Genomic DNA, 23,072 nt, shown 5'->3' with positions numbered 1-23,072 from the left:
TTTACTTTTTCATTCATATAGAAATACTGTCTAGACTAGAGTATAAATATGTTTTTATCGTTTTCTGCAGTAATTCCTAGAACGTGAGATATAGCCATTTATGCATATATTACATCATCAAATGCAGTTTGCTAGCGATTGACGTCAGATAAAAAATGTCAATTGTACAAGGTCCTAAACGTCATGACTCATCATCTGATGTTGACCGGAGGGGGGGGGGGGGGGGGGGGGGTTGTTTATAATGCAATAACAGACGTTAAATGAATCATGTAGTATGGGTGATATATTGATCATAGCAGTTTGTATGGATAATAATAATCAAAAACGCTGAAACTTACCGCAGCTTCCTCATAGCGATGGGGGATGATACTGGATCAAAAAGGTCGCTATTATGGGATGTTGATCTAGATGAACCATTTCCGGGTTGTATAATAAAATATACGTCCAAATAACGTTGTTTATTGAGTTATGGCAACCGATCGATTATCCAGTGTGTCAAGATGGAATCCCGGGAGCGATCGCGAGTGGCGGACGGAATAGGGGGGACACCAAGCACTTCCGGCCCCACTTACCCACCTCCGGTTTGGCGATGGGCCACCAGGTGGCGATATTGAACCGTTGGAGAGTTGAGTGGAGATCCCCAGCACCAGTCAAGGATCCATCGGTGAAATATGATTACCATGACAGATTTTTTAAATATTGATCTCAAAGACGCTGTAAAACATCATTGGCAGATTACGCATGGCGAGGAATGACGTCTTAACACGTCATTGGCGATTAAAGGGTTAAAGGAAATCTAAGCCATTTAAGCTAACCTTAGAAAGGAACACATTACTCATAGCAATGCACCTCATTTCCCAACACGATTCACCTATAAACTGTAGGTGAACACCAGCAAACAGTAATCATCTCACTACCCATACATATATCCGTGCAATAATCATCACTCCATATTAATATTCACATTGATAATGCTATATTCACTTTTCATATGTCTCTATGCAGTTTTTTTACTGACCTGCACTTTTAATTACTTTTAGCAATGACATTATTGTATTGTGAGGAACTATGGGTACTGTGTGAGTGATATGTGTATCATGGAGGGATGAATATGAACTGTAGTTGTTTACCTTGTTTTTAACTGCACTGATCAGGAGTAGCACTCCTAATGGTACCAATAGCACTCCTATTGGTACAATGACAATAAAGCTTTCTATTCAATTATATTCTAAATCCTCCACCCACATTGCCCAGGCCTTACCAGTGACGTCATGGTTTGTAGTTCTCAGAGGCTATGCACCTCTGTGATGGTTGGTAGTTCTCCGAGGCTATGCACCTCTGTGCTCGCCCAGTTGACGGTCAGCTGATGTACTGGCTAGGTAGCCTGCTGAAAATAATGTAAAGAAAGTGACTGAGTCAGACTGGGCCAGCCATCCCATCATGAGAGTCCAAATTAACATGATTTGTTGGGATGCTGTGGGCTATGCATACAACGAGTGTAAGTCTGTCATTGATGAAAGCTAGAATAGGGGGGGGGGTGCTGAGATTCTGGAGTTCACTCCTAAACCTAATTCAGTGAGCTATGTAGTTATAGTAGGTATCCACACAAAAACCTGACTTGTCTGCCACTAACCGTGAGAGGCAATGGCACAAGTTGGTAGTACTACAGTACAGAAAAGATGCATGCAGTTCCCTCCAACCAGTTTTACTGTGTAAAGTGAAAATGTAGCTGGCTCACTGAGTGTTATGTCTCAGTTATGTCTGCTGTGATGATATTCAGATACACACTGACTCATGGTCCCTCAATGTCAGCATCTAACGTCCACCCAACAGTTCAGTACCTATTAGGGACCATTTATTACCGTTATTTCACTCATAGCCAAGACATGAGTATGTTTAAATTGTCCAACCACCTCATGTCTGAGGCAATACATAAATTAGGGAGACCAAACGTCCTCTTTTCACGCCCTGTCCGGGGCGGCTGTTTATTTTTAAAAAACATTTTATGAAAATGTCCGGGTTTCATTGTTTTAACGGGACCATTAAGTGTTTACTTAAATTGACTGGTGCATTGCACAGAATACTACGGTACTCTGTTGCATGTGACGTAATCCCAGAGAAGACTGCTTTGTGGGCGGAGCTATCACGTCACGTCGTCACACGCAAACAGAGGAAGCGGACAGATTTGATTCTACTCTTTGACTTTGTCCCCCGAGTTGAAAGTAGCCGTGTACATTTACAGATGAACTGCAGAGAAAATTCCCAATTTACCGTCCCGGTCGAGACAAATGGGAGGTAGCCCCTTTCGTGACTTTCGGTTTGCAAGCCTGGGGCTTTTGTGACCGCAGTCACTTATTTTCGCATCGCGATCAATCAGGAAAACAACAACCAAGCGTGATCGCGGGGCTCGGAGTGTGTCAAAAATATATCAGATCTGAATTTCAAAGATACCCAGCGTACAATATGGGTTTAACACAGCTTCACGGTGGGGTCTGGAAGCTCGGAGTTGCTAATAAACAGTTTAAAACATTGTTACTCGACGAGTGGTATTTACAGACCGAACTTCCATCTCCGCCGTTGGTGTCACAGCGCATGCGCACCAGGCAGCCTAATAGCGGCACCAGTTGCTGTTTGCTTTCCGTAGTTCAGGTTCTGGATTAGCCCCTTTCGTGACTTTCGGTTTGCGCATGCGCTGTGACACCAATTCAGATCTGATATATTTTTGACACACTCCGAGCCCCGCGATCACGCTTTGTTGTTGTTTTCCTGATTGATCGCGATGCGAAAATAAGTGACTGCGGTCACAAAAGCCCCAGGCTTGCAAACCGAAAGTCACGAAAGGGGCTAAATGGGAGGCGGAGTGAAACGCTTGCAATGCTTGACCATAATGTTTCGGTGTCTAATAAAAGGTGCCAGAGATCTCAAACCCCACATGGACACAGAAAAACAAATAAAGCTGTGTGAGGCAAGAGTTTGATAGCAAAGTTGACCGAATTAATATGCAGCTATAGAGAGAGAAAGAAAATAATTGAAAACTATTTTGATGCCTCAAATTTATGTTTTGGTTTGATTTATGATGACATAAAATGCTTATGATACAATCATTCTAAGGATTATGTGTGTAATAAATTCGTGTTGTACACTAATTGCAAGTACATTATAACATTAATTCATATTTTTGTAGTTATTTATTTTGTCCAGTAAGACTTAAAAATAGCTATTATTTAGTTATAGGTTGATTTTTTAAGTAATTTTTGTACCATTGAGATGTCAGAGATTACTTTAGGCATAATAAAGCATGTTGAGTAACTTTGGTTATAGATATATATTATGTTGTTATATAAAATAATATAAATAATTTTCTATCCAACCAGAGGAGGCATACTTTAACTATATTAAAATTATAATGCATCTTTGAGTAAACTTCGCGTATCATTTAAGTATCTTGAGGCTGGAGGCAGAGTGTCCTCTTTTTTGGAAATCACAATATGGTCAGACTCGCCCTACATAAATACAATACAATGCGACAGTAAGATAGTCTGGGGATGGTTTGTTTTCTGGCAGACTCTTCTGGGTGTTTATTTTTAAGTTACAAAACCCCATAACTACTAGCTATTCATCCATTGTAAGTAACGTTAAGTGGAAACTGTTGCACACATTGGCGTCAATTATAATCTAGCGTAAATTCTAGTTTATGTAACGTACAATTATGCGACAGCAGTATTATCTTATCTGGTAATACTACCAGTCATAGTCACAATTAGTACCACCTCGTAGTACTATCACTGCCAGTATGGTGATGTGATTGATTGATTGATATTTGTATTAACAGATTGCAGAATGGGTACAATACAGTACACAATACACACAATTGTTAAGGGGATGCACCAGAGAAAGACTCGTCTTGTTTACATCAGGGTCCCCCATTTTCAATTCATCGTAACATTTATGACATACACGACATACAGATAGACAATACTGCTACATCTAGACATTTATGACATACCAGATCTACAAATACAGTACTGTTTGTGCCATCTTCCTCCAAAAAGAAAGATACATTTGCGTTTGGCTTTTTATATCTTCGCATGATGGTAAATAACAGCCCGGTAACAATATAGTTACAACAGAATAGTTAGTTAGTTAGTTAGCTTTCACTTCTAAACATTAGCTATCAACGTAAACAGCAGGGACGCATGAGCAACATTTAGCTAACGTTAGCTTAGCTAGCTAGACGACAACAACAACAACCAGACTGACTCCGGTGCTGCAAGTATTGTTGGATTAGTTAGATAAACTAACGTTATATTTTTGTGCACGACAAAATAGCAACAGGTATTTACGTTATAAGGTAGAACGTTTGCCGGTGATAGTCATCAAACTTGCTGTGCTGCAGCAAATATGCCTTAATCGTTCCGTCAACTACACTAGTCGATAGGAAACTTGGACAAGAAATAGTCGTTCCTACCCATAGGGAACCTTGATGCGTGTATGCTTTTACCAACGCATTTGTGTTTCCGGGTTCCCGTTTTGCGCTCTGATTGGCCACTGACCTACACGCGTACGCCCCCCCTCGCTATCGTCTTGCTGGGGCGTGAGATATGAAGACAGATTTGCCTGGGTATAGGAAGGATGCGACAACAACCCAATAATAAACACTCTAAACAGCTATTACGAGACAATTACAACAGCAGTGGTGCCTGCTTCAAATGTCAGTATTATAGGCTATAAGCAGAGCCGCCTCAGGGGGTGTGCGAGCAGTGCGGTCGCACAGGGCCTCGCGGGAAGGGGGGCCTCGCACAAATAATTTTTTTTTTTTTTTTTTTTGTGAGGTCCCCCTTCCCGCGAGGCCCTTTTTCATCACAGACCAAAAATCTAGTTTTGCTTATATGCTTATATATTTCACATTAGACACGTTTGTAGAATGTGTCTGACTTGTTCCTGGCTCTGCGGCTCTGCAGATACACTATTGGAGCTCTGAGGCTCTGCAGCAGATATACTATTGGTTTCAACAAAGGGAGGGGTTACATGTGTACAGTCGGCCGGCGTGCGTCAGCTGCGTCTGACTATTTCGCGCGTGCAGCATTGGAGGTTATGCCAGCCAAGACGAAGAGGACGGTCGTTCGGCTGATGGACTGAAGATGAAAGTTGTTGCATGTTAGAAAGTTCAGTCAGGCTAGCCATGTCGGCTTAGCTAAAGGCAGGGACAGCTAGTTAGCTTTAGCTACGTTATAATATCGAGTGCTAACGTGTGGTTCAGTCGGATAGCCATGTCGGCTAGTAGCTTAGCTAAAGGCTAACTAGCGTTAGCTAACCTAGAGAGAGCGCGTGCAGCATTGGAGGTTATGCCAAGATGAAGAGGACGGTCGTTCGGCAGATGAACTTCGTCAACTCCACGGTTGTCTCCTTCCTCTTGGACGTTTGGTGAGTTTTTAATGCACTCTATTCTATTCCCGGCGTGGAGATATCTCTCTCTCTCTCTCTCTCTCTCTCTCTCTCTCTCTCTCTCTCTCTCGGGCCGGCTAGCTATCGTGGCTAACGTTATGTTGGCTAACGTTATGTGGAGCGAGCAGGCCGGCTAGCTGTCGTAGCTAACGTTATTATTGAGCCAAGCGGGCCGGCTAGCTGTTGTAGCTAACGTGATATTGAGCCAATCGGGCCGGCTAGCTGTCGTAGCTAAAGTTATATTGAGCCAAGCGGGCCGGCTAGCTGTCGTAGCTAACGTTATATTGAGCCAAGCGGGCCGGCTAGCTGTCGTAGCTAACGTTATATTGAGCCAAGCGGGCCGGCTATCTGTCGTAGCTAATGTTGTATTGAGCCAAGCGGGCCGGCTAGCTGTCGTAGCTAACGTTATATTGAGCCAAGCGGGCCGGCTAGCTGTCGTAGCTAACGTTGTATTGAGCCAAGCGGGCCGGCTAGCTGTTGTAGCTAACGTTATATTGAGCCAAGCGGGCCGGCTAGCTGTCGTAGCTAACGTTATATTGAGCCAAGCGGGCCGGCTAGCTGTCGTAGCTAACGTTCTGTCGAGCTAGCGTCAGTACCTGGCCACTCTATTTGCAGTTAGCCTCTTTAGCTGATGTCGGCCGTTGGCTCCTTGCTACTTTGTTTTCTCTGTATAGACCCTCTTCTCTTTGGATTTAAGTGTTGATCTTTGTCCTTTTGGATCTATGTATATTCATGTTGCCTTTGTGAAGTTATCTTTTCCTTCTGTTTTGTTCTTCCATTAAAAGTTGAATATCCTTTAGGGCAGGGGTCAGGAACCTTTTTGACTGGGAGAGCCATAAAAGCCAAATATTTCGAAATATATTTCATTGAGAGCCATATAGTATTTTTAACGTATAATAAATTAAATATGTCTTACTTTTAATGCGACTTCTGGTTCATACGTGGTAAGGTTGAGCTTCATGCAGGCGTTGAGGCTTCCATCAGTTAAACGTGAGCGTAGTGTGAGGTTCTCCTCTCCCTGGACCTTTAATTCCTGTTCCCTGTACTTTAATTCCCTGTCTCCTCACTTCACTAGCCCCCACCCTCGCGTTCGTTTGCTCTTCAGCAGCCACACCCTTGGACTACCTGTCATGATGTGTTTGATTGGTCTGGTGCCGAACACACACTTCTAGTTAAAGTATCAATTACCTTCACGCACCTGATGTGTATTCTAATTAGCACCCCTTTTGGGCTTTAAGTACCTCGCTCTTCCCCTCTGGCCTTGTCGGGTCGTTCCGTATCATATCTCTATCACCTAACTCCTTCGGGAGGTTCTCTGTCTATAGGCTCCTACGGGAGTTCTGTTTCTGTCTGTATGCTGTTTTATCTCCGGCGTGAGACGTGGGTGCAAGCTTTGGCCACCTGTCGCCGTTTGCCTGGATGGAGACATTGTTACTACGCTCTCTAATCCTCTACGGGAGGTATTCCAGTGTTCCACTTCAGACCTCCGCGCAGCAGACGCCCAGACGCGCATCCAGACCTCCGCGCAGCAGACGCGCTCTTCACTCCAGACGCGCATCCAGACCTCCGAGCCAGACGCGCTCTTCTCTCCTGACGCGCATCCAGACGCGCATCCAGACCTCCGAGCCAGATGCGCTCTCCGTACCGGCGCGTACTCCAAACAGCCGCGCACCACTCAGACCTCCTCTTGGACAACCCGTTCCCCGTGGCGACGCGCTCGCCCTGTTTGATCCTGCTCTCTTTACGCACAGCGCCTGGGTGAGTTTTGCAAGACTGTCTTTGACCCTATCGTTTTTCGTGTGTGTTAAACACTGAAGAGATCCTGCTTTTTGTCAGACTGTCACTCACCCTGTGCCTGCTTTTTGGATTGTTCATTTGGGATAATATTTGCTTGAACATCGCTCACTGTGTGTATTCACACCGAAGATATTATCACTTGGATTATTATTGGGACTTCGCTCACTGTGTGTATCCACACCGAAGATATTATCACTTGGATTAGTATTGGGACTTCGCTCACAGTGTGTATAGCACCGAAGATTCATCACGTGGATTGTTGTTGGGACTTTGCTCACAGTGTGTATTTACACCGAAGATCCAGTCACTAGGATTATCTGTTTGGGACAAGTCACTTCTCCTGTCACCTGCTCTGTTCCCGTTACCACCTCGGAGAGCTGCCGAGAGGATTCTGCAGAGCGGCTCTGACGTCACTGTCAGATTCCTCAGACGAACCTTCCCGGGAGAAGCTGCAGAGCAGCAACATTCTTCTAATGCTTTTATCCCAGGCTTTGTCTGTTTCCTCTGTCCCTGTAAGCAGCTCCTGCCCTCGCCCTGTTCCAAGGCCTTACCCTGTTTTCTCTAGTCCTCCTAGTCCTCCTTGTCCCCAGCCCGCCTCCGCGGGCCTCTGTCCCTGTTTCCCCTCTCTAGTCCTCCTAGTCCTCCCTGTCCAGTCCTCCTAGTCATCCTAGTCCTCCCTGTCCAGTCCTCCTAGTCCTCCTAGTCCTCCCTGTCCAGTCCTCCTAGTCCTCCTAGTCCTCCCTGTCCAGTCCTCCTAGTCCTCCCTGTTCCTGCCTGTTCCCTTGCCCTGGCCCTGTTCCGTTAGCCCTTCCCTTAGCCTTCCCCTTAGCCAGCTCGCCTCTTAAAGGCACTGTGCCTATTTTCCCATTTCTTGTTTCCCTGTAATTTGTGTTCTCCCTTAAAGGGACAGTGCCGTTTTCTGTGTGTTTCAATAAATGCCCAGTTCTTGGCTTACTCTCATACCTGTCTTGTGTTGTGCGATTGGGGTCGGTTACAAACCATAACAGTACGACCCGACCAATCGACGACCCCAGCCAGCACAGACGGTGTATGTTGAGTTTGCCTTTTTTTTTGTTAGCCCTGTTAGCTCCCCTGTTAGCTTGTTAGTCTCCCCTGTTAGCTCCCCTGTTTAGCCTGTTTAGTCTTTCCTGTTAGCCCTGTTGGCTCCCCTGTTAGCCTGTTAGCTTCCCTGTTAGCTTCCCTGTTAGCTTCCCTGTTAGCCCTGTTAGCTCCCCTGTTAGCTTGTTAGTCTCCCCTGTTAGCTCCCCTGTTAGCCTGTTGACTCCCCTGTTTGCTTCTCTGCTTAGCCCCGGCTGTTAGCACAGCCTCTATGTTAATGCAGCCCTTGCAGCTAGCATAGGCCCTGTAGCTAGCCATGCCCAGGCAGCTAACCCGGTCCCTCTGCATGGCCTCCACTTTTTATGTAGCCTTCCCACTGCTAGGACTGCTCCTTCAGCTAGCAAGGTCAGTTTTCCCACTGCTAGGACTGCCCTTTCAGCTAGCAAGGTCAGTTTTCTCCCACTGCTAGGACTGCCCTTTCAGCTAGCAAGGTCAGTTTTTTCCCACTGCTAGGACTGCCCTTTCAGCTAGCAAGGTCAGTTTTCTCCCACTGCTAGGACTGCCCTTTCAGCTAGCAAGGTCAGTTTTCCCACTGCTAGGACTGCCCTTTCAGCTAGCAAGGTCAGTTTTTCCCACTGCTAGGACTGCCCTTTCAGCTAGCAAGGTCAGTTTTCTCCCACTGCTAGGACTGCCCTTTCAGCTAGCAAGGTCAGTTTTTCCCACTGCTAGGACTGCCCTTTCAGCTAGCAAGGTCAGTTTTCTCCCACTGCTAGGACTGCCCTTTCAGCTAGCAAGGTCAGTTTTTCCCACTGCTAGGACTGCCCTTTCAGCTAGCAAGGTCAGTTTTCTCCCACTGCTAGGACTGCCCTTTCAGCTAGCAAGGTCAGTTTTCCCACTGCTAGGACTGCCCTTTCAGCTAGCAAGGTCAGTTTTCCCACTGCTAGGACTGCCCTTTCAGCTAGCAAGGTCAGTTTTTCCCACTGCTAGGACTGCCCTTTCAGCTAGCAAGGTCAGTTTTCCCACTGCTAGGACTGCCCTTTCAGCTAGCAAGGTCAGTTTTCTCCCACTGCTAGGACTGCCCTTTCAGCTAGCAAGGTCAGTTTTTTCCCACTGCTAGGACTGCCCTTTCAGCTAGCAAGGTCAGTTTTCTCCCACTGCTAGGACTGCCGCTTCAGCTAGCAAGGTCAGTTTGCCCCACTGCTAGGACTGCCCCTTCAGCTAGCAAGGTCAGTTTTCTCCCACTGCTAGGACTGCCCCTTCAGCTAGCAAGGTCAGTTTTCTCCCACTGCTAGGACTGCCCCTTCAGCTAGCACGGTCAGTTTGCTCCCACTGCTAGGACTGCCCCTTCAGCTAGCAAGGTCAGTTTTCTCTCACTGCTAGGACTGCCCCTTCAGCTAGCAAGGTCAGTTCCCCACAGCTAGGACTGTCCTTCCAGCTAGCTTGTTCTCTCATGCTGGTCCAGCCCTGTCTGCCAGCCTAGCTCCGGCAGCTAGCGCAGCCTCTATGTTAATGTAGCAGTACAGCTAGCATAGGCCCTGTAGCTATCAGTGCCCTGGCAGCTACCCTTTCCCTCTGCTAGCCCCTTCCCTGTTCCCCTCTCCAGTGCCCCTGTTCCAGCCCTGTCTGCTAGCCTAGCTCCGGCAGCTAGCGCAGCCTCTATGTTAATGTAGCAGTACAGCTAGCATAGGCCCTGTAGCTATCAGTGCCCTGGCAGCTACCCTTTCCCTCTGCTAGCCCCTTCCCTGTTCCCCTCTCCAGTGCCCCTGTTCCAGCCCTGTCTGCTAGCCTAGCTCCGGCAGCTAGCGCAGCCTCTTTGTTAATGTAGCAGTACAGCTAGCATAGGCCCTGTAGCTATCTGTGCCCTGGCAGCTACCCTTTTCCTCTGCTAGCCCCTTCCCGGTGCTCCTCATAGTTACCCCTCAGCTCCTCTAGTTACCCCTCAGCTCCTCTTGTTACCCCTCAGCTCCTCTAGTTACCCCTCAGCTCCTCTAGTTACCCCTCTGCTCCTCTAGTTACCCCTCAGCTCCTCTAGTTACCCCTTCTGCTACCCTGGTTACCCCTCAGCTACCCTGTTCCTTTGCTAGCCCCACTTTTGTTGTGGCTTCCCCTGCTAGCATGGCCCTGTACTTTTTGTTTTGTTGCCTTGTTTTTTCCCCTGCCCCTCTGTCTGTGTTTTTGGGTCGCCCAGTGGCTCCCGTGGAGGGGGGAGTACTGTGAGGTTCTCCTCTCCCTGGACCTTTAATTCCTGTTCCCTGTACTTTAATTCCCTGTCTCCTCACTTCACTAGCCCCCACCCTCGCGTTCGTTTGCTCTTCAGCAGCCACACCCTTGGACTACCTGTCATGATGGGTTTGATTGGTCTGGTGCCGAACACACACTTCTAGTTAAAGTATCAATTACCTTCACGCACCTGATGTGTATTCTAATTAGCACCCCTTTTGGGCTTTAAGTACCTTGCTCTTCCCCTCTGGCCTTGTCGGGTCGTTCCGTATCATATCTCTATCACCTAACTCCTTCGGGAGGTTCTCTGTCTATAGGCTTCTACAGGAGTTCTGTTTCTGTCTGTATGCTGTTTTATCTCCGGCGTGAGACGGGGTGCAAGCTTTGGCCACCTGTCGCCGTTTGCCTGGATGGAGACATTGTTACTACGCTCTCTAATCCTCTACGGGAGGTATTCCAGTGTTCCACTTCAGACCTTCGCGCAGCAGACGCCCAGACGCGCATCCAGACCTCCGCGCAGCAGACGCGCTCTTCACTCCAGACGCGCATCCAGACCTCCGAGCCAGACGCGCTCTTCTCTCCTGACGCGCATCCAGACGCACATCCAGACCTCCGAGCCAGATGCGCTCTCCGTACCGGCGCGTACTCCAAACAGCCGCGCACCACTCAGACCTCCTCTTGGACAACCCGTTCCCCGTGGCGACGCGCTCGCCCTGTTTGATCCTGCTCTCTTTACGCACAGCGCCTGGGTGAGTTTTGCAAGACTGTCTTTGACCCTATCGTTTTTCGTGTGTGTTAAACACTGAAGAGATCCTGCTTTTTGTCAGACTGTCACTCACCCTGTGCCTGCTTTTTGGATTGTTCATTTGAGATAATATTTGCTTGAACATCGCTCACTGTGTGTATTCACACCGAAGATATTATCACTTGGATTATTATTGGGACTTCGCTCACTGTGTGTATCCACACCGAAGATATTATCACTTGGATTAGTATTGGGACTTCGCTCACAGTGTGTATAGCACCGAAGATTCATCACGTGGATTGTTGTTGGGACTTTGCTCACAGTGTGTATTTACACCGAAGATCCAGTCACTAGGATTATCTGTTTGGGACAAGTCACTTCTCCTGTCACCTGCTCTGTTCCCGTTACCACCTCGGAGAGCTGCCGAGAGGATTCTGCAGAGCGGCTCTGACGTCACTGTCAGATTCCTCAGACGAACCTTCCCGGGAGAAGCTGCAGAGCAGCAACATTCTTCTAATGCTTTTATCCCAGGCTTTGTCTGTTTCCTCTGTCCCTGTAAGCAGCTCCTGCCCTCGCCCTGTTCCAAGGCCTTACCCTGTTTTCTCTAGTCCTCCTAGTCCTCCTTGTCCCCAGCCCGCCTCCGCGGGCCTCTGTCCTTGTTTCCCCTCTCTAGTCCTCCCTGTCCAGTCCTCCTAGTCATCCTAGTCCTCCCTGTCCAGTCCTCCTAGTCCTCCTAGTCCTCCCTGTCCAGTCCTCCTAGTCCTCCTAGTCCTCCCTGTCCAGTCCTCCTAGTCCTCCTAGTCCTCCCTGTCCAGTCCTCCTAGTCCTCCCTGGTCCTGCCTGTTCCCTTGCCCTGGCCCTGTTCCGTTAGCCCTTCCCTTAGCCTTCCCCTTAGCCAGCTCGCCTCTTAAAGGCACTGTGCCTATTTTCCCATTTCTTGTTTCCCTGTAATTTGTGTTCTCCCTTAAAGGGACAGTGCCGTTTTCTGTGTGTTTCAATAAATGCCCAGTTCTTGGCTTACTCTCATACCTGTCTTGTGTTGTGCGATTGGGGTCGGTTACAAACCATAACACGTAGGTTGGTCTTAATGTTCCTCATATGCGAGAATGACTGCTCACATGCATATGTAGAGCCAAACATGGTCAATACGGCAATACTCACGCTGCATTGTGTGGTATGTCACAGGAAGCTCGTTCCAAGTTTTAAGAATCAGCTGGTCTTCAGGTTGAAGATTTTTAATTTCTGTTCACTTGTGTTCCCTCGCCAGCTCTGCTCGCTGTCGCGCAAGACTTTCCAACTCTCCATTAAGTGACTTGAACTTACTCATCCACATGTCTGATGCTTTCAGGTCAGCAACTTCCAGCTCAAAGTCTCCGATAGAGACCCCGGGGACGCATGTCAGGTCGATTTTGTCCACTGCACACACTCATGTGGATGAGTGATGAACTTGAAAATGACTGCAGGAGATTGGACGTAAAGCCAGCTAGCTGCTGGAGATCCAGATGTTGAGTGGAGTCACTTGCTAAGCATGCATCTCTAAATTGTTGCAGTCTTTCAAAGTGCAGAAGACGACCTGTTTCAATGTCCCTGAGAAAGACTTCCAGGGCCCCGTTCCCCGTACCTGGCTAACTGAGTTAGCCGGATCATTTCCAGCATAGCTTGACTTAAGCCAGACCTTTCTGTTCCCCGAAGTCGGATTTTCTAAATCACCATGGTAACAGATCAGAAAGTTTGAACCTGGTCCGGAGCAGGGTTAAGTTCAGTTAGCTGGATAACCTGCATGGCCACGCCCTCGCAAAGAAATGCCAGCTCGCTTCCTGAAATATTTCTCACAGTCTAGATCCCATTATACCATTCTGAATTATGTTTTTGTGCTTCGTTTTCCTAGAGGGGGCTTTTGAAATGTATAATAATAGAACTAAATGCTGATAATAAATCATATTCAGCCTATAGATTTACTTTGTCCTAAATAAAATAATGCACGTCATATACGGCGCTCGGAGTCGCGATACACGCTGCATGTGGTTATTTTAATAACGGCGCATTGCAAATGTGAATCCCGCAGGGATATTTTTAATGAATGAAACCTATCGGCCGTTTGGCTCTGATTAGTTTCATATATTCTCCGCTGTAGATTTGCTTAACGGAGCGCCCGGATTGTGTTTCATTCAAGCATAAAATTGAAGTGTCTATGCGTGGATTGTGGTCTTTGTGGATTATGAATTACGAGGAATCTGAGGATTGTTGAATTGTATCATCACTCACACGTTATTGTGATATTGTAACTGGGATTAAAATGTCTGATGAGAATGAGATGCGCTGTTTGACGGATTTGAGCAATTGAATGAGCCGTTGACGTCACATTAATGCATTTGAGAATAAAGAGATAAAACTTCATTCAAAAGAAAAATATTCGAAACACGGGTCTCTTGTATTGATGGATACACAATGGATATATCCCGTCTGGCACAGTGGTGCAACGGCTAGTGCTCACTCCTGTCAAGCGGATGACCCTAGTTCGAAACCCCGCGTTTCCAATATAATTTTTTTGGAATATAATATTAAGACTATACGCAAAAGTAGCCTAGTTTTAAGTTAAAATATTATAAATCTACATGCATTGAGGATGTAATTCTTTATATAGCTCTCAACGTGCACCAAATTTAAGCATTTACATTGCAAAAAGAAGAAAATAAATTAGAAAAGACGGGGATTCGAACGCGGGTTGTCCGCGTGAGAGACATAAGGACCATCCATCACACCATGGTGCCAGACAAAGAAAACATCAACTATACATCCATCAATGGATAAGAGAGCCGTATCCTAATTCTGAAAGAGTTGAACTAATTATTTTCGCTAGCAAGATCTCATTTGATTATTCAATCCATAAACCTACTGCCAGCAGGCACGTTTAAAGAAATATAATCTGATTGATTGGGGTAATGAGGGACTTAAAATTAGCCTATAGATTATGCATTTAACTTGTCGGCGAGGCTATTGAGCCGTACTGCATTGTACCCATTCTGCAATCTGTTAATAAAGTTTTAAATCAATCAATCAATCAATGCCGTTAGGAAATCAGGATTTCTGCTATCGACACCTGCTGTCTTTTCAACTGAAGCGGCCGCGCGCAATTATCCTGAGTCTCAAGTCTGGTTCGAATGAACAAGACTGAATCAGCGTTCGAGGAACAGGAAAATCCTGGATTCAAACATCGGGTTAATTGAATCTGGATAATGGGACTCTTGATCGACTTAGTTGAACCAGGTACGGGGAATAGGGCCCAGCTTGCTTTCAAATGCAAACACTGCTTGTTGAAGGGATGAGATTGTATGTTCAATACCTTGCATTTTCACATTGAGCTGGTTCAGATGGCCAGTTATGTCCACGAGATAGTGAAACTGCAGGAGCCAGTCAGTGTCGTGCACAGTTCTTGCTGACAGGGGCATGTCTTTTATTCGTTTGATTATCTTGTCTTTATTTTGGAAGTCATCAAACAGTTCATTGGCCACATCAAGCATGAATGTTTTGGCATACTCGCCATCTGTGAATGGCTTTCCATTCCTTACTATTGCCAAAGCGCCCGCAAAGCTAGCAGAATTCCCGTCACCTTGCTTGGTCCACACACGTAGTTGCTGCTGACTCGTCTGCACTCTCCGCTGTAGCTCCTCGCATGCCCTTTTCTTACTGTCCCGCGCTGGATATTTCGATGCAAATTAAGCATGGTGCGTATCGAAGTGCCGCTTTATATTTGACCGTTTCATCGATGCAATTTTATCATTGCATATTAGACATACCGCAGATCCTGCTCTCTCACACAAATGCAAATTCCTCTGTCCACGCAGCCTGGAATGTACGGTAATCATCGTCTTTTTTTTCTTTTCGCCATCTTTTCCGTTACAAGGGTTGAAGCGGGTAAACGAGTTGGCTATCTGATCAAATTGATTTCTTCACTTTTACAATGACCCGCACATTGGTTCCGGACCCGACCCGTGAAATGTATCTTCAAAACTAATTTCTGTTTACTTTAAAATGACACAGTATTATTAAGAAATAGCACAAGTATTTTAAAATTAAATAATATATATTTTTTTTTTACTAAAAATGTCCTGGGAGCCAATATGGCGTCACCAGAAGAGCCATATATGGCTCGCGAGCCATAGGTTCCCGACCGCTGCTTTAGGGCCTCATCTTAGCTGTCTTGCTTATCTCTCTCTCTCTCTCTCTCTCTCCTCTCTCTCTCTCTCTCTCTCCTCTCTCTCTCTCTCTCTATCTCTCTCTCTCTCTCTCTCTCTCTCTCTCTCTCTCTCTCTCTCTCTCTCTCTCTCTCTCTCTCTCTCTCTCTCTCTGTTTGGACCACAGACTCATCTCTCTCTCTCTCTCTGTCTGTCTGGACCACAGACTCATCTCTCTCTCTCTCTCTCTCTCTCTCTCTCTCTCTCTCTCTCTCTTCTCCTCTCTCTCTCTCTCTCTCTCTCTGTCTGGACCACAGACTCATCTCTCTCTCTCTGGACCACAGACTCTCTCTGTCTGGATCATCACAGACTCTCTCTCTCTCTCTCTCTCTCTCTCTCTCTCTCTCTCTCTCTCTCTCTCTCTCTCTCTCTCTCTCTGTCTGGACCACAGACTCATCTCTCTCTCTCTCTCTCCCTCTCTCTCCCTCTCTCTCTCTCTCTCTCTCTCTCTCTCTCTCTCTCTCTCTCTCTCTCTCTCTCTCTCTCTCTCTCTCTCTCTCTCTGGCCTTGCTCTGGTGGAGGGTGTGCCACTGTGTGTGTGCCATCATGTTAACGTTAGCCTCAGTTAAACCTTGCGACGCCTCGTTGCTGTGTTCTGAGGTGTCCTGTGTTCTGAGCTGTGTTCTGAGCTGTGTGCTGAGCTGTGTTCTGCATGTGTTCTGTGTTCTGAGATGTGTTTTGAGCTGTGTTCTGTGTTCTGAGCTGTGTTCTGAGCTGTGTGCTGAGCTGTGTTCTGCATGTGTTCTGTGTTCTGAGGTGTCCTGTGTTCTGAGCTGTGTTCTGAGCTGTGTTCTGTGCTGTGTTCTGTGCTGTGTTCTGAGCTGTGTTCTGAGATGTGTTCTGTGTTCTGAGCTGTGTTCTAAGCTGTGTTGTGTTTGATTTTTCTTTCCAGAATATCTTAACCGGTGGGCAATCCCAATACATGTGCATAAATGTACCCTCATCCCCATTTGTACATAAGGAACATAGGGAGTCTTGTTTAAGTCCCATTCTGTTCAATCTTATAGGAGTCAGGTATGTCCTATGAATATAATTAAGATTAATTTGTTGATGGTCAGAATTTGGAGGAAATAAGCTAAAATATAATGTTCTGTGGGAGGAAAAATGTGATTGGCTTCGCTACTCACCACACGAAGATGCAGCCTATTGTGCTCATTGTCTTGCCTTTAATAAGGTTATATATCGCATAGCTCTGCTCTGCGTCATACTGGAATACTTCCATATCAGCCTAAGCACTGAATAAATCTTCACATGCACCTATCTATCTAGGTTGTCCTCTGACGGGCCCTCCATCGGTGCTTCCAGTCATCCCGATCCTCCATGCATCTGGCTAGCTCGCCGGTGCATTCTGTTCCCGTATCTCTCCTGAGTACGTCCACATAGGTTAATGTGGGACGTCCTCGTGATCGATGCCAGTGTGTTGGTTCCCACAGCACAAGTTTGCTGGTTGGCATCTCATGATGTCTCTGGCAGTGACCTGCCAGCCTCATTCTCCTGACTGCCACTTTCTCGCTCACCCTTAGCACCCCCCCATACAAGTTTGCATTAGTGACATGCTCATCCCTGTTGATGTTGAGCACCACACGCATCATTCTGGTGTAGCACCCATCCAAGGACTTCTGCAGGGTGGGCTTCAAGGTCCAGCATTCACTTCCATACAAAAGGACAGACTCAACTGTTGCATGAAAGAAGTTGAGCTTGATTTGACGGGGGAGGTTGGATTTCCACACACTGGTCATGCCGTTCAGAGCCCTCCACGCAAGCGCCTTCCTCACTTTAAGGTTTTGCTCGGACGAGTTGACCCACGAGCCCAGGTATTTGAAATAACCGACTTCCTTTAGAGCAGAGCCTCCTGTTGTCCTTAGAGGTGGATGATCCGGGAGGATGTTATACATTATGACCTCGGTTTTCTTGGCATTTAGCCTAAGGCCAACCTTGGCACACTCCGTCTCCACTCTGCACAGGAGTTCCTGTGCCTGCTCCACGTGGTCAGAGAGCAGGCTGATGTCGTCCGCGTAGTCAAGGTCTGTTAGGACTATGGCGGGGTGTCGTCTCGATCTCCTTGGGGTTATTGTGAGACCAAGTTCCTGCTCCCGTCCATTGATGGCCTTCCTGAGCGCATAGTCAAGGACTATGACGAAAAGGAAGGGGGCAAGGGTGTCCCCTTGCATCACTCCAGCCAGGATGTCAAATTCTTCACTGTTGCCGTCTGGGGTTACCACCTTGGCCCTTGTACCCGTGTGCATGGTCCCTATGGCCCGGAGTAGATTGGGAGGGACTCCGTAGGCCTTGAGTATCCTCATCATCACGGCTCTGTGTATCAAGTCAAAAGCCTTTTTGAAGTCGATAAAGCACAGTACCGCTGTCAGGTTGTTCTTCACCTCCTCGATGATTCTTCTCAAGGCCAAGATCTGGGCCACAGTGGTCCTCTTCTCTCGGAAACCATTTTGGTTCTCCCTGAGGTGGGGGTCGATGGCATTCCTTATCCGGTTTAGTATCATGCGATTGTACATCTTTGCAATGACACATGTCAGACTTATGCCACGGTAGTTGTCTGGCTTCGAGAGATCTCCGGACTTAGGCACCGGGATGATGTTAGAGAGAGACCACATATCAGGCTGGTTGTTTTTCATCAGGGCATGGTTGCAGAACTCCAGGATGATGTTGTCAAGGTCACAGTTCTTATAGACCTCTGGGGGAATGCCGTCCGGCCCAGAACTTTTTCCCTGCTTCAGTGTGGATTTCACTTTGGTAAACTCCCTGGCTGTGAAGGGACCATCGTCAATGGTGAGATTCGTGAGGACGGCAGGTATCATCTCCTCATCTTCATCCACTGTCAAGTGTGTTCCCAGTAGATTTCGGAAGTGAGTGAACCAGGAGGTCACCCTCTCCTCTGGGCTGTTGCCTCCTACCTGTCCCTGCTTCGACCTTTTCCTCCCACTCATCTCATTGATGACCCTCCATGCCTCCCCGTACTGCTGTTCACCATGCGCTGCCTCCACTCTCTGCACCTTCTCCATCAACTCCTCCCCCCTTATCTTGTTGTAGGTATCGAACAAAAGCTGTTTGGCCTTTTTCAGTACCTTGCGATTCTCTGCAGTCTGCTCATGCCCGTAGCCTCGTCGTGCCTCCTCCACGCCCTCACGCGCCACCATGACTTCTGGGTGTTTGGACCTCCGGGAGACCCCATTCCTCTCCACCACTGGAACACACATCCTGGCCGCCTCTTCATTCGCTGCAACGAACCGCCTGTATTTGGTATTAGGCTCCTCCTTCTCACCTAGCAGCTGAAAGCGATTCCTCACTTCCACTGCGTACCTAGTTTGAAGGCCAGGGTTGACTGAGAACGCCTTCCAGTCATACCGGGTCTTCAGGCTTGGTTTGGGGACCCTGAGGCTCAGTCGCACCCTCATGGAGACCACTCGATGATCAGAGCCCACAGAGTTGAACGTGCTGTAAGGTTCAGCATTCAGGATGGAGTTCCTCCACCTTCGTCTTACTAGTATGTAGTCCAGTTGACGTTGCATACCGGTAGCCCGATCCTGGAAGGTCCATCTCTTGTCCCTTCTTTTCTGGAACATGGTGTTCCATCAGTAGGGCTGCCAGGTATTCGCCATTGCAATTGGTGGATTCGTGGTGTGTGAAAGGTGCATCCTCTGGTCCGAGCCTTGCATTAAAGTCACCCAGGATTGCTGGGAAGTTGTGAGCCGGGATATCATAGACATACCATCATCTGTCTGGCCACACCCCCATCCGCTCCCTACATAAGCAGGGGTGTGGCCATACCATCAGCTCCTTCTTCAGTTTTCACCACGTCACGTGCCTGCAATGTACCACACTTTGAAGATTGCTGGATTTTTGAAGAAGAGAATAGGAGATGAAGGAGCTACGTTGACATTATATATTTGTTTTCTCTCTCACTATTTTCGAGGAAATACAGCGATAATGTCTTCGCCACTGGGGTGTCTAGAATATGATGATAATTCTGACCTCCACCGGCATTTTTCGTATTAGGGGCTTGCGTCGCTGGCCTAATCCCCACCTGCAGTCCTCCAAGCTGCAGCTGGACAGGTATTACCTCCGCTTCTGCAGCTGGACTGTGCAGGAGAGGCGATGGCTGTTGTGAGAGCTAGCTACCTCTCTGGGTGAGTGATGGTTTTGATACGCGAGCGCCAGTTGTGTTGCTATGAGGGGATTAGCTACACAATTTACGAAAGCCGGCCACAGACTGGTACCCTTTTTTTTCTGCCTCTTAGACGGCGGAGAGAGGGTCCTGGTTTGACGCCCACGGTAGTCAAACTAGCGGGACCGTGTCCAAGATCTGTGGTTAAAACCCCCGGATCTTTGGACGAACGGATTTCTCTCTGTCACGTGCATGGCCCCATTTTTCAAGATGAAAGTTACCCTAGCACGAGGGAAGTGGGTTTGGTGTTTCGTTATCGGAATTTCTCCATGCCCAAATCGGCTGCAGCCCATGGGGAATTGTGCCGACACCGCTGTATATCTGTTATTCACCGTTCTGAAAACTGTGTTAACTTCTTTTTCTCTTCTCTCTTAGGATGAGGAGGGGGACAGACGGCGGCTGTCTGAAGTTGGCCTTATTGTGTTCTCTCGTTGTGCAGTTCGGTGATAGCTGCTTAGCTTGCGTTCTAACTGGGTGAGCTACCTGTTAGCCACTTAGCTGTTAGCTGCGCGCTAGCTCTGTACACTCGCTAGGCTAGGAACGTTAGCTTGATGCTACCAGTTGGCCTGGAGTTGGCTGTTAGCTTATGCTACACCGTTGAACATTAGCCGTGAGAATAGCAGGCCATAACACTCTGACTACGACGTCATCTTTGACAGAGGATGTAGTCGACCCTGCACTATGATCGGCTGTTGGAGGGGGGCGTTTCGCCGGAGCCTTGCTCCGGCCTTAAAGAGCTTCTTTGCTCCGTCAGCGAGGGCCTTCGTCAACGTAAGGAGGCCAGCCTGTTGCGGTCCTCTCAGCCTGCGTTAATTGGTGCAGGTAAGGTTCCGTTGGACACTTAACGCCTCTTTCTTCCTTCCCTTCTGAATGTTTTGTAATAACGATGTTTTTTCCAAAACGTATGTTGCTTTGTCGTATCATTTGATAAATATAGCTCACAAAACTCTATAAGGTGTGAAATATGAATGCATTAGACTTGCAGTCTTAAATAGTCAAAAGGGCAGGTATATCTTGAGCGCATACTGACTGATTCACTTTGCTAAAAAGACAGGCTGGGACAAAGCCCACTAGCTGGCTAAGATTAGAATTTCTATAGGGGGTTGGCTGATCAAGCAGAGTAGAACAATAGTGGGATTTTAGTTGCCCTGGAGGGTAGGAGTTGCTATTTACATTTAGAGTGAGTAGGTAGATAATTCTATTTATACAACAGGAAACCTCAGTAGTAGCTGCCAGGCCGAGGAAGCTTAGGACAATGGGCCACCTGGCTGTTATCTAGCTGAGACTTGTGACACCGGATACTGACAAACTGGTCTGAGTAGTATGGAGGAGGTTTCAAATACAAATTATCTTTCAATAACTTAAATGTGTTTATACTGGTTTAGGATGCTTACAATTAATGTGAAATACCTGCAAATATTACTGTTATGTTGTGTTAAGAATTTTGGACGTAATGATATGAAATATGAAAGATTCTACTAGTTAAAAGTAATATGTCTGTGTTTAGAAATGAGATGAAACACTGTGGTACAAATAGGAGAAGAATCTTTGAAGTAAACAAATGAGCCTTGGTTGAATTAAGTGGGAAATATTATAATGATAACTAAGTAGAAACTATTTGTAGCTATTCAACTTAAGCTAAAAGGACTGTTCTGAGACTTAATACCAAGGTTATTAAGTCTATTTTTAATTAGCAAATAGCCCTTTGATTGGAAACAATGAAAATAGAACGGTTGGACTAAGGCCAGCCTCCTTTGAGATTTGAACTGTGAATGCTTGCGATTGGATGAAACCATATGTGTGATGTCACTTGGTGACGTCACGCCGAGATTTCTCCCTCATTGATAAAAGGGTGGGTGTGGGATTCACAAGGACAGAACACAGAGAACAGAACACACCACCCCCCCTTTTGGAAGAGGACGGCAAGCAGGAACACACGAAGAAGAAGCTTTTTGAAACGAGAACAGAATCTCTTTGTTCCATAGGAAGAAGCCACAGCCATCGAAGAACCAGAAGACCATTCCTTTTTTAAATACTTTTGATTAGTCTGAGACGAGTGGTTGGTGGCATAGTACCGAGCATACTTGAATCATTGCACAATTCATTTTCCATTGAATCGAATCCTTGTTATTTCACTTTTTGACTCTGAAATAAAAGCGGATTTGAACATTAGATCAATTCTCTTTTCTTCATTTGGTGCTTCCACTCTCGCCGCCGTTCTACAAGACCGTGTTGGTCTTTATAAGTATTAGGGGTTTAACAGACGGACAAATCACAACGCAGGGTATTATATACATCGGGTTTTTAGAGACAGAACCATCCACCCCTAATACTATAGCTTCACTACATTGGGGATGCGACATGTGTTGTGTGTGAATTGTCTTGTCGCTGGTATAGCTTTCTCTCTACCTAGAAAATCGGGGTTGTTTTTTACGTGAGTAAAAATGAACTGGTTTGGTTGTGATGAGAAATTGTGTGTTCATGTAACGTTAGACAACGTAGTTGAGCTCACAACTAGCTGGGTTAATAACCCTGCAAAGCTATGCTTAGTGACATGTGATCGAGGGGTGAGTCCTTCTCTCAGCCTGTGATGACAATAAACAGGTGGCGTGTTCACATATTAACAGGACGGTACCTGTTCAACCGAGTCGTATCAGGGGTAAGGTGGTGAGGGTTGGTCCCTCCGGTTCCCCTGGGCCCCCCCCTCCTCTCAAACATGATTTCGTTTACAATATATTGTTTCACTATGTTTGTGGGGATACAGTGTAATCCCTCAGCTTCTGCTGGGGTTGTGCTCCTGCTTAGAGAAAATAAATTTTCCTAGAGAAAAGATTGTTTGTTCGCTGTCATGTGGACTTAGCAAGGCCTGTGGCCAGTACTTAATCGAGGACTTGTGTCTTCTCTCATTATGAAAAACGGCGTTCCTCTTACGGTAGTGAGAGTGTACTTTTGCCTTTTTTGTTGTGATGGAGGGTTGAGTGTGTCGTTAAGATCCACAACTGGGTTAGGTGTTGGCCTACAGAAGTCACATGTGTAAGCTCTTGTACCGGGGCTCTTAAAGGGGCCCTCTCTTGGTCTGTGTTTTTCTTCCTTTGGGTTAAAACCCCCTGTCCTTCGGGCTTCCTGTCACGTTGCTGGATCAGCGCGTCACAGGGTAGGGGGGGGTGGTTTCCTGGTCCCACGCCATATTGGGCGGTGGACCACGGAAATTCCCCCGCCATAGAGTACGTCACTGGGCGAGTTTCTATTGGTAAGACTTCCGTGGGTTATTCAGGCTCCATGTTGTGGACCTCTGTTACAGGGAGTTTCAGAGCCTCCTCCTCAGGGAGTTTCAGAGCCTCCTGTGAGTTCAGACCCTCCCTCCCAGTGAGGGAGCCTCCTCAGAGTT

At 47.0% G+C, this 23,072-nt stretch overlaps 1 protein-coding gene across 4 annotated transcripts in view; it reads right to left on the bottom strand.

Moving 5' to 3' along the window:
• Positions 1-4,430, bottom strand: part of gtf2f1 (general transcription factor IIF, polypeptide 1) — a 32,975-nt gene extending 28,545 nt beyond the window's left edge. For 2 of the 4 annotated variants that reach the window (XM_084328184.1, XM_084328186.1), the window contains exons 1-2: positions 4,344-4,430; positions 1,262-1,384 (exon numbers count right to left, since the gene is read on the bottom strand). Coding sequence is in view for 2 of the 4 variants with exons in the window: in XM_084328186.1 (XP_084184312.1) it covers positions 1,262-1,273 (12 nt within the window). In the remaining 2 variants the exon portion in view is untranslated. Of the gene's footprint in view, positions 1-1,261; positions 1,388-4,343 lie in introns of all 4 variants that reach the window. The other 2 variants (XM_084328183.1, XM_084328185.1) reach the window with 1 other exon arrangement.
• Positions 4,431-23,072: the final 18,642 nt, after the last annotated feature.

Source organism: Notolepis coatsorum (genome assembly GCF_963971535.1).
Source record: "Notolepis coatsorum genome assembly, chromosome: 14".
NCBI classification, from domain to species: Eukaryota; Metazoa; Chordata; class Actinopteri; order Aulopiformes; family Paralepididae; genus Notolepis; species Notolepis coatsorum.
This window is presented reverse-complemented; position numbering and strand designations above follow the sequence as displayed.